Source organism: Pempheris klunzingeri, chromosome 2, assembly GCF_042242105.1.
Source record: "Pempheris klunzingeri isolate RE-2024b chromosome 2, fPemKlu1.hap1, whole genome shotgun sequence".
In the NCBI taxonomy this organism is placed as follows: domain Eukaryota; kingdom Metazoa; phylum Chordata; class Actinopteri; order Acropomatiformes; family Pempheridae; genus Pempheris; species Pempheris klunzingeri.
The window spans coordinates 19,536,425-19,548,077 of record NC_092013.1 but is presented as its reverse complement, the minus strand read 5'-3'; the positions used below and the strand labels follow the sequence as shown (position 1 = coordinate 19,548,077).

The window sequence follows — 11,653 nt, the reverse complement described above, 5'->3', positions numbered from 1 at the left end:
CAATTATTATGATAATAGCATTACTACTAATACTACTACTGATACAGCTGCTAATAGTTAAAGCACCATAAACACAATTATAGTGTCCTGTACGATCAAAAAGATCGAAGCAGACATTTTCATTGATTATTCAGCCCAACAAAAAGGGGAGATGTGTAGCGTAGGATCCATTAGGGTCCACTTCCAGAATGTAAATTATGACATTAGGAGTAATAAAAGAGCTCGTATCGCTCAGTAAACACAAATGTCTGAAGTACTCTGGCTGCCAGCGTATGGCTTCAAATGAGACACAGCTCTCACACCTACAATCTATCCACAAATCATTACTGGCCTAATGAGCAACATCAAACCCTGACATTACGACAAGACACTACCATCTCCATGACAACTAGGATCGCAGGAAAAGAGCGGCCTGTCACCGGTACTGCCTTTTTTCCTTTGCATTCTGCAGATCTCATACTCTGAAACTTTACACCATCAAATTTTGGCACTTCAGACTTGTTCTGTTTCAGCTGTGCCCCCGCGGGCTCATGTAAGTGCAGGATGACGCTCCTGCACGTTTTCCCTTTTTAACATTAGAGGATTGTATCTACAGTCGCAGTGACCACAGTGGTCAATTACATTGATTTTCCCCCCTCTTCCTTTGTTATCCTGCTGGATATTTTATAAGCTTGGAAGATGCACTGTGTACGTCAAGGCAAGCAGACAAAAACAGCTGGTCTACCTGATAGCATTTTCTTATCAGATAATTAAAAAAAAACATAACAAAAGATCATGAAAAGAATTTTAAATCGATCAAATTAACATATTACCGTTTTTTTAGTGCAAACCGTGAAATCCAAAATGTTAATGTTTTAAACCAAAAGGAAGGAATGTACCCTTTCAAAATAAAAACATCCAAAAAGGTGATGGTTAAGGGAATATATTGAAAGGCTTTCAAGTATCTTTGACGACATTTATCATTCACTGCGCTTATTCCATCTGGCTGTTATGATGACATTTCAGGGCAATATATCGTGTTTACGTACATATAGAAAATGTAATGTAATGTAATAAAGACGGTAACATGAGCATGGCGGTGTACATTCGTGATGTGATTGTTTGCATGATGATGCTCTTTGCATGAGAAAGCATAGTTGCCCTTACATATGTGGTCTTCAGCTATTACCGGCATTCACGGAGGCATGTTATTGTCTTAATGGAAGTTTAATCAGTTTATGGCTGAGTAGTGCTCTCTTAGACATCCATAGGTGTTTATTAATTCTATACAGTACCATTTAAACAGCTTAATTGTGCTGTTTATGTGGACTATCATTAAGATTTTATTATTACTGATTTTGTATTGACATATGTGATCAGTTAGCTGTGGGGCTCTAGTGATGCAAATGTCAGTCGGGTGAACGTTCTTCCTCTTTGGCCCTGACTCTAACTCGGTTCATCTTAATCGCTGGACAGATTGTTTGTACAGTCAATAATAGTCCACAGAGGATGAATCCTGCTGACTTTGCTGATCTCTTGATACCAAACAAATATTGACTGATTACCATGAAGCGCGACAATTTGGGCATTTTGACCTTCATGTTCCCATCAGTGCAATTAATGATAATATAATGTTGTACAGCAAGAACTGGAGAATTGAAGAATTAACAACAATGAGAATGTATTGCGCCAGATTGGTGTCTCTGTAATTAGCCGTGGGCAGCACGGTGGTGCGGTGGTTAGCACTGTTGCCTCACAGCAGGAAGGTTCCAGGTTTTGAACGTGGGGTCTTTCTGTGTGGAGTTTGCTTGTTCTCCCCGTGCTTCCATGGGTTTTCTCCGGGCATTTCTCTGGGTGCTTCCTCCCACAGTCCAAACACATGCAGGTTAGGCTTATTTGTGACTCGTTGGTAGGTGTGAGTCTGTGTGTGCTGGTCCTGTGGTTGGCCGGCGACCAGTCCAGGGTGTACCCCGCCTCTCGCACAAAGTCAGCTGGGATTGGCTCCAGCCCCCCCGCGACCCTGACAGATAAGCGGTATAGATAATGGATGGATGCAATTATCCATAAGCAGCCTAATTTCCCATACAGTAATTGAAAATTATACTTGGCTTTAGGTCAGGGCAGTTTTTCAAAATGAAATTGTAAAAACTTCACATTTTCATTACAAAAGCAGCGCTGGTTTAAGAAATCTGATACATTACGGATGATATTTTGGATCGTTGTTTTTTTTGGATTGTTGTAACAGTTTTTTGTGTGACTGTGTCTGCATGTGTTTAAAAATTAACATAAATAATTTGCAGTCACTCTCACTTTGTGCTGAAAGGCCATTTCAAGTTTTTACGGAACACATTACACCTGTTCATGAATTTATGCATATCTCATCAGCCACACTTCGTTGCATAAGAAGCACTTTTCCTATTCACGATTACATTGTTTTGCATGTGGATGCAGGGCTTGAGTTGATGTGTTTGTATAGTTAAATGCTTACACTCATCACGGCAAATTGGATGGCATTTTAATAAGTGGCGCTAACTTTTTAAAATTAAATTCATTTCCTGACACACTCATTTCCTTGTTTAGTTATTACCTCAGATACTGACAATATAGTGCCATCTTCCAAATGGATTTCTGAATAAATCTTTGTTAGTCATAATGGGCTGTGTATGGGGGAAGAAAAGTAATCAGAAGTTGTTTTCTAAAGTTGTGTCAGTTAATTAGCACCGATCAGTGGAGATGTCCACGTATGGTTGTGGACGAGGCTGTGAGGACCATCAAAAGAATGCCCATTAACCAAAACTGTTTTAACTATGAGGAGAAATTATTAGAGCTGTTTCCGAGGAGCATTCTGAGGATGCACAGTGTCAAACAAAACAATGCCACAAATTAGTAAAATTCCACAATAGTTTGGTAAACAAAAATGATAAATAATGAATAAAGAAATGGAGAATTAATGTCAGTCCATTTAGTTGTGCACTACAAGAACACAAAGTAAGTCTTAATCAGAAACACTGCCATGTTTTTGTTTTTTATGGGAAATGAGTTGTTTTATTTGCCACTAGTAAAAAAAAAAAGATCTCATTAGCAGTCATGCTTCGCTTTCTATAAAATTGTCAGTGACATCCTTCTCTCCTGCCCCTGAAGACTTGTTACAGTGTTTGGGGGAAACTTGTGAAGTCATGGCAGTGTAAACTGATGTTTGAATTGTGACATGAATGCAAAGAGAGAGGCAGTATTATTTTCTGGAAGAGACATCTTTCTCCTCTAACAATGTCCCTTTCTTTTCCATTCAGATAATCTCATTTGAGATTGCATTGTTGTGCTGTCTCCCAAAGTGTCACATAGCAATTACACACTTGTAAAGACCTGCGATAGGCTGTGGAGTTCAGACAAGGGTGCATTATTCTCACTTGTAGGCTTATACGTTACGAATTTCCGTCTGCGAATTATTGTCGTGTTTGTCACGATAGTCTCTACCAGCAGTCACTACAGTGAGACTCTACCTGAATCTTTGTGTGAGTTTTAACCAGGGCTGACAGCCAGTTACATACAGGAATAGTTTCTCACTTAAGGCCCCTATGCACTTTGTAATTTTAGGCTGTCACCCAAGAAAATTGACAATCCTAACAGAAACAGGGTAAAATCTTTGATCCAAACCATCGTTCTTAGATCACACTGTGAGACAAGCGTTGTTGGACTTTTTGTAGCTTTGGCAACCAAAGACAGGCTGCAAAACTCTCATAGTGTCGGAAATGTATAAAAAAAACACACACACACACAATGTGACTGCTGCTGCAACCACTTCAAATCACCTGATCAGTATACAGCATCAATACGGTCATAGATACGAACATATAGATACCAAACTGGGTTGTATTTATCTACCAGGGGCAATTCATTGGAGCTGCATCTGACAAGCCTCAAAACTGATATTGCAGTCTGGCACAAATTGCAGCCAGGATCTTATTAAACCCCTCTCCAACAGTGTGTCATGCAAATAACCAGTAAAATCACTGTTATTGACAGTACAGGGGTCTTTGGCAGAGATCTGTTAATCCCCATTCAAGCCAAACCATCCTCTTATCCAATCACCTGCCTCTACAGAACCAATAATGTCACAGGCTTAGTCTGCGTGGGCCCGTTTGTCACACCACAACTTGCAGGATTTCATGCTGCAGCCCCCGACCCTCGCAATCCATTTTTACTAAGCTTGAATGAAGTCTGGGCGATGTTGCTGTCACGTCTCACCAGAAGATGTCTGACTCCTTATTGACGAGCTCTGTCAAAGATTCCCATAGCTGTTTTCGCTGTAACAAAGACACCAGTTGTGACTTAGAAACTGTTACCAGCTTTGCTGCACGTGCGGAGGGGTAACGCTGGTGAACAGAAAGCTCTCCAGCCTACACGCTGACCATAGATTACATGCTGAGAGCCCATGCCCACCTGCAGATTTGGAGGAAGACCCCGTGCTGCCAACATCTGCTGCAGGTCTCAAAGGATCTGTGGGCTGTGGACTCATCTGCACTTCAGAGTGTGTTTGTCTTTGTTTTCACACGAGAGTTTGAAAGATAATGTCAGCTTTGTTCTTGAAGAGAACAAAATTTAAAAAAAAAAAAGGCTTTTAACCGAATTCACCCAGAATCTGTCTGAAAGGTATTGCATATATTTATATATAAGTTAAGGAACAGGTGTTCACACTCATGAGCTGGCAGTATAATTTAATCAATTATGCCTAGAAAAGATTCCCCTCATGCATGATAAAGTGAAGTCGCTCTGCCTATGGATCCAGCACCTGCTGCCACATGAAAAGGCTCCATCATACACACACACACATAAACATGAACATAAGTAGTCGATGCAGGTTAAAAAGATGCATCTGATTTCTTTTAAAAAAGAAACAGCGCCGCAAACGTAAAACACACTCGTCAATAGATGGTCTGACGGCGACATTTGGGATTATGGTGATGAATTCTCATCTAATAATGTGAAACAATAAACTTCAACATTGAACTGTACCATTGTGTGCCTGAAGGTTGTACAAAGTTCTCTGGTGAGTTCACAGACCATCATTATAGGTAATTACTGTTGGAGCTTTCTTTTCAGAGGCTTTACCACTTTCATGATAATGTTTTTTGGGCCATTTCAGTACTAAAGTCATTGTATGAAAAGAACATTAACACGCACTGAAAGGAAACTAGGAGTCACCAAAAGAAAGCTGCTATTGCCATTTCTTTAGGTATAATCTTGTGGCACATACCTAAAGGAAACATACACGAAGCTCCTGTAAACAAAAGGGCAGCCAGATGATTGGAAGTTACTATTACATTTGGTCACTCAGGGGCAGAAATACATCAAAAGTAGATGACAGATACACAGCTAACACTGAATATTAGCTGTTAATAATAAGTAATTTAAAACAGATGAAAAATGCCAATTTACACTCTCAAACACAAATAAATCCATTCAGTCCCCACTCATATCAGAGAACAGTCATCAATTAGTTAAATTCCACAATAATTTAGTATTTACAATTATCATGAATAAATAAATGGAGAATCTATTGGCATTTTACCTAAAAAGTGACTGACACAATGAAATGATTATCAAGATAGTGACAGATTAATTTTGAGTAGACAGACTGACTGTTTCAGCTCTAGGCAGCATTAGTATTTACTGAGACAAGTCAAATTATAAAGTCAAGGGAGGGGTTATTAAAATAATCCTGACTGCAATTAAACTGACCAAAAAAGAGACTATTTTATAGATTAGATTTGGCCAAAGTTAGCTCTTTCCATTAATTTTCATTAATGGGAAACAGCGCCTCCTGGATGAACTGTGTCATTACTGCAGTCAGTTTCACCTTCAGGGCAAAGCGCCTCTTTTAATGAAAACATACGAAATGATTAGGACTTTGGTTGTAGAGAGGCCTTTGGTATGTACCTCTGAGTAACTTAAGCTGGCAAATTATTGAAATGAAACAACACAAGTTCTTGCTAGATGACTAACTAGCAGTTATTAGCTAGGTTAACCACACTTAACTAGCAGGACGCCACTGGGGGTAGAGTTTCTAGGAATTTCTACCTCCAAAAATTGCTTATGGTGAGAGCCTTAAATACTGTGAAAGAGGAGCTGCAGAGACCAGATAGAGGAAGAGCTAACAGGAACATAAAACACTTTAAGGTAGTCAAAATATCCGCTATCTTAGGGGACGTGAACTCTTGTCAGTGGATAAAATGCGACTATTCAACTCTCCTCTTCTGCACCAGTCTTCATCTCCAGATAGTTGGGGAGTGAAATGCAGCCTTTATCTGTTTTGTCTGGTGGATTTACTGACAACAGAGCAGCCCGCCATGGCGCCGTCTATCAACTGGCGGTGGTTTATGTGGTGGAGGCTGTATTGCTTAATTGTGCGGCTCCTGTGTTTTTGGCCGGATGTGTGCTGAGCTACATTATTACAGTCAGTGTGCTGAAGCCTCCTCAGTAGTTGCTGTACACACACACACACACACACACACACACACACACACACACACACATACACACCCAGGAAGCGTCTCAGCGGGGCTCCTTGAGCTGGATAAATGAGTGGTCAGGCCACCTGCTTTAATGGAGGGGGCTTTTAAACGTGATGTGTGAATGAATGTTGTGAGAGTTGTTGTATTAATTCCACTGCTCATGTCTTCTCTGATAACGAGCCACGGTTTTCTCTATTTTAAGAAGCTATCGTCTAAGTGTATGACGCACATTTTCTTCTTTTTGGTTTGAACATGAATCTAAATGTCATTTAAATATAATCTTGCACAATAATCTGAATATTATGTGGTTTTGTTCTCCTGGCACATTGTGACAGTACTTTAGATTTAAGTCCTTCTCACAGTCGATCCTAAGTAGAGGGGGGGCTGGGACATGCGTGGTTGTATTGAAACACTGTGGGACACCCTCAGCAGGTAACTGTTTTAAAATGAATGGGCAGGGACTCTGCAATTTGGACTAAAGCTTGATTGTAACGTTCTGGGTTGACATTTTTCCCCATCATTTTAACATGACTATGTTGTGCTGTATTTCAGAAAAGGCTTATTAGACAGAGTCTCTTGTCTTATTTGTTGCTTGTTCCTTTTATTCGTTTGACATTTGGAATACGAGCAGCTGTCAGCTCGTTCCCTGTTGTCTCCCAGTGTTGGCTGATTTCAAAAGCTGACCCCTGATCCTATCTTATAATACTTGGTTGTTGGCCTTGTTTGTTCCCGAATAAGTAATAGGTGCAGACACTTGAAATTTCACACAATCAGGCCAGTCTGTGTCTTTGATCAGATACATTGGAATAGAAAAGTTCCTGGGTGTGGTGCAGATAAAAAAATGACAAACTGTGCTCACAAGTTAAGCTTTTGGATTTACTCGCACTGTTATGGTTTATGTATTTTGTGTTAGCTGCAGGAGATTAGAAGTGCATGTACAGTTTTGTGAAGGTGATGCAGGTGATGGCTCTGGTCTGCGTTTTTTCTCTTTCCCCAACAGCGTATGTCAAATGCTTTGATAAGAGACTTGATATGAGTCACATTCAGTAAGCAGATTCGGGGTCAGATCGACACTCGCAGCTTTCACTGAGACACTTGAGGTTTGCACGACTGTGCACCGTGTTGTTCCCATTATCTTGAAAAATCTAACAAACGCAGACTATACTTCCAAACCACTCATTCTTGCTGATATGCCCCAGTTTTCCATATGCCGCGGCTTCAAGCGATTCTGTTGGAAATGGGTCTCTCAGGGGCACAGGTTTGATAAGACATAAATTCCTTAATCCTGACAGGCAGGTTGGACTAGTTCAACAGATACAGTAAATCAATCAATGTGTCTGAGAAGTAGCAGCCTTCTGTATTGACTGTGACCCCCCTCCACCCCACCCCCACTCCTACCAACACATGCAGACACTTTCTAGGACACGCTACACAGCGATGGCTCGTGATATAGTCTGCCTCCACGTTCCAGCTCTGTACATACGAAGTCATTACGGTTTGTGCTCTAAAAAAACAAGATAAAAAAAGACATATTTGACCCACGAGATGAAGTACGCTAGGCATCATTACCGAGCGCCACTTAGAGTCAACAGGAGGCTGGAGATGGTTCACCTCGTGCCATCTTCTCACTGGACCATTAAGCAGCTTCACAGAGCGACGGAGTGAGAGAGCAGCCTTTAGTGCCGGAGGCTTTCAGACACCCGGATGTTTGGATATAACATAACCTGTAGATTCAAGATTCAAGCATGCCCTCTGAATCATATTCAGCCCCGGCCCTGAGGTGGGCATGTGATGATAGGCAGGAATTGAAAGCTTTACAGGGAGGAAACTTGGTAGCTTCCATGAATACTAAGTAGAGTTTTCCCAAAAGGAGAGCCTAAACAAGAGTACAGGAGACTCAGTGAATAAAGGATGAGCTTCTGTAAAGATGAAGGGTGGGAACAGAGGAATATGGGGGTGTGTGTTTCATCATGACAGCAAGATGTTAATCATTGAATCAGTCAGTCAGCGAACGGGAAGTCAACAGATTTTAATACGCTTCTCTGACACCCTGCCGGTTTCCCCTCATAACATCTTCATCCTTTTCAAGCAGCGTGAGATTCCTCCCTCTGGTCTTCCAGGCAGGAGAATCAGGGCTTGTTCTCACATTTCAGTCCATTTATCCGCTGCTAGATGCAGCTCAGTGATCTTAGCCCTCCATTAGCCTGCACAGAAAAGCATCCAGTGCAAGTAAACAAAAAAATTTAGGGATGCCCCCCCCCCCACACCAGTTCTCAACCTTGTCTTCCAAATGACTTGCGGTAACTTCAAAACAACACATTACATTTGCAGAAACAGCACAGCTCTGGCCCCGTGTTAATAAGCCTTGTTTGCATGTCCTAAAATTTCTGTACCCGGCACAGAAATGGAGCGGCTCTCTCTGGTGTGGTTGTCATAAAGTTGATATTTCAAGAGATAAATTGCGCCCGTGTTTCCTCAGGGCTCTCAGCAAAGGGGAATCAAACGGCCACAGTCAGCTATTGCATAATATCATGTCTTAGCAAGATTTACCACATATCTCAGGGTTCTAAATAAATCACAACTGTCAACTGCATTCTGCTGTTTCTGTAATTAATGTGCCCCACAGTTAAAATATTCAAGCTCCCCGCTCCCATCTCTCTTTGTACACAACAGTGACAAAACATGTCACATGTCAAGGGAAAAAGATTGGGATCATTTTAATCGTTTTATTTTCTTCTTTTTTTTTTTCTTCCCCATAGACACCTCTGGCAGTGATGTGCAAATTACATACATCATACTGGACATGATCCCATCAGTTTGAATGAACATGGCTATTAACCTGTTTGTTACTTAACCTTTGAGAAATGCCTCTTTTTCTTAGATTATTTATTTTTATTCTGACGCCCCAAAATGATTAGTCAATACATTTGTTGATCAACAGAAAATTCCAGCTTTACAATCTTTATAAATAAACTACCAACATTGTTGTTTATTAAGGCTTTCACCTTAACACAAAGTAACACCTGCAGATACAGACTTGTACACTACACATTAAATTACTGCAGAAACTCAAAATAACAAAACACATGTATATTGACAATAATGAATAATTTAGCACTGCTCAATTCTCAGATGGCAAAAGTGGCTTTTTCTTATTCCAGAGAATAAAACACAGTAACCTCCAATAACACTGCATGGAAACATTTAAAAGCTTTTGAATTTCCTCAAAGCTTATGCATAGATCTGAGTATCATGTAGCCTACCTTGCTCCCTCTACTGAGGCTGCTTGGGGGCTCTTTGGGGAGCTTTCCAGACTTGGCTGCGTTTCACGTGCTTTGCTGATAGCTTGATGGACTCCCTCTGAGCTAAAAACGCTCAACGTAAGCATAGGAGTTCACGAACCGTATAACTTACATGTTTCGTAAGGTTTTGTGAAGTGACAATGTAAGAATTGGACGTAGCCACTGTGACGTCACCCATTGGTTTACGAATCTTTGAAGCCTAATGTCAAATTTGATCGTTTAACAGCTGTCGCCATCTTGATTTTGAAGCCAGAGGTGAGTCACCTCTGATTGGTTAGGCTAAGGCATGACTTGCCTCTGATTGGTTAGTTACAGGGTAATCCCGCCCTAAAGCATACCCTGCTTTGATATCTATTTTACCATAATTTAATAAACAAACATCGTACTGTGTTGAAGAGACTTGAAACTAGCAATAGAATTATTAGGAAAATGTCTACGGAGGTACTGGATCACATGAGAAGTAGGGTGATTTTCTCAGACTTTCTGGAGCTTTCTGCTGGCCATTAGAAACAACGCAGGTTTAAGGCACTTCTGCATTCGCTCCACTTTTCAGACCCAGAAGCTTCGCCCACTTCTTTGATACAGTCTGTGATTGAGATTCTGCCATTCAGGCAAACAGATTCCTGGATTCACCTCATTAAACCTTTTGAAGTTCGTTTTAACGCCCCAATATGATAAAACACAGGGTCCGATAGGAAAGGCTGGGCTGCCTTCCTGATGCTGAGGAAGGGGGAATACTAGGGGTAAAGCTGATCACACTGAGTAAAAGACTGATGAGGAATTACTGAGGAAATTAATTCTGATAAGTTGTATCCTGGCTCTTCAGCTGTATTCATATCTGACCTACTTATGTAAAAATGTTTAAAGTTGTATAGAATAAAAATGGGGCCACATCGAACAAAAGAAATGTAGTAATTAGGGCAAACTAAAATACCTAGTCCACTAATACGACAATTGTGATGAAAACTTTCGCTGTAATAAAAGAAAACAATTATTAGAATTTGGTTCCCTTTTTTGCGGTCTGTACTAAAGCCAGGTCTGCTTTGAGAGATCTTTGCCAAATGTTTACTCAACGACTGTAATCAGTTATTATTGTAAAATATTCCAAACTGGAGGGAAACACTGCTCAGCCACTGCAAGGCTTGGCTGAGGTGCTACAACTTAAAAACGCTTTGAAACATAACAGTGAAAAAAAAAAAACCACTTCAGGCTGCACAGATCTGAGTGAGTGGAGGCTTCTCTCTATTGTGAAGTATGAGACAAACTGGTATCAAGATTGCTCTTTGTCTCAGATGCATACTGTGACAGCTGGCAATAAAGACTCTGTTCATCAAGACTTTTTCTGTAGTGATGCACGGGGGCGTTTGAAGGCCTGGAGATTCACTGTCAAATTTATGCACATACTGTAGTAGCAAGTGTGATGTGATTGAAATGTGTATACTTCTTATTCCTGTCTCTTAAAAAAAAACTGTAGACCTATGTAAAATGTTTCCTAACGTTTGCATAATGGTGATCCCCATGTTGATTATATATCATCTTAAATTAGTCTAAGAACTCACGAGCAGCACACTCTTGATTAATTGAATAGCTGATTGATACCATGCAAATTAGGGTTCTTGTTTTAGTCATTTTTCAACCATAAACGTCAGTCATCCTCCTGCTTCTTTTTCCAATGTTAGGATTTGCTGTTTGTTGTTTTTTTTCCTGATGTAGCAGTAGATGCTGATTGTAGATTGGTGCAGGGATGCAGTATAACATGATACTTGATACAACGCAGCTTAGAGCAGAAATATAGTAAGCCAGCTGGTAAAACTAAACATTGGATGTTTTCTACTATAACATTGTCAGAATTTTTCAGGC

The 11,653-nt window shown here is 40.5% G+C and overlaps 1 protein-coding gene across 1 annotated transcript in view; it reads left to right on the top strand.

Moving 5' to 3' along the window:
- The first annotated feature begins 8,748 nt into the window (after nt 1-8,748).
- Nucleotides 8,749-11,653, top strand: part of LOC139210562 (metabotropic glutamate receptor 4-like) — a 132,117-nt gene continuing 129,212 nt past the window's right edge. The window contains exon 1 of the mRNA XM_070840622.1: nt 8,749-8,791. Coding sequence (XP_070696723.1) covers nt 8,782-8,791 — 10 coding nt within the window. The 5' untranslated portion in view covers nt 8,749-8,781. The remainder of the gene's footprint in view (nt 8,792-11,653) is intronic.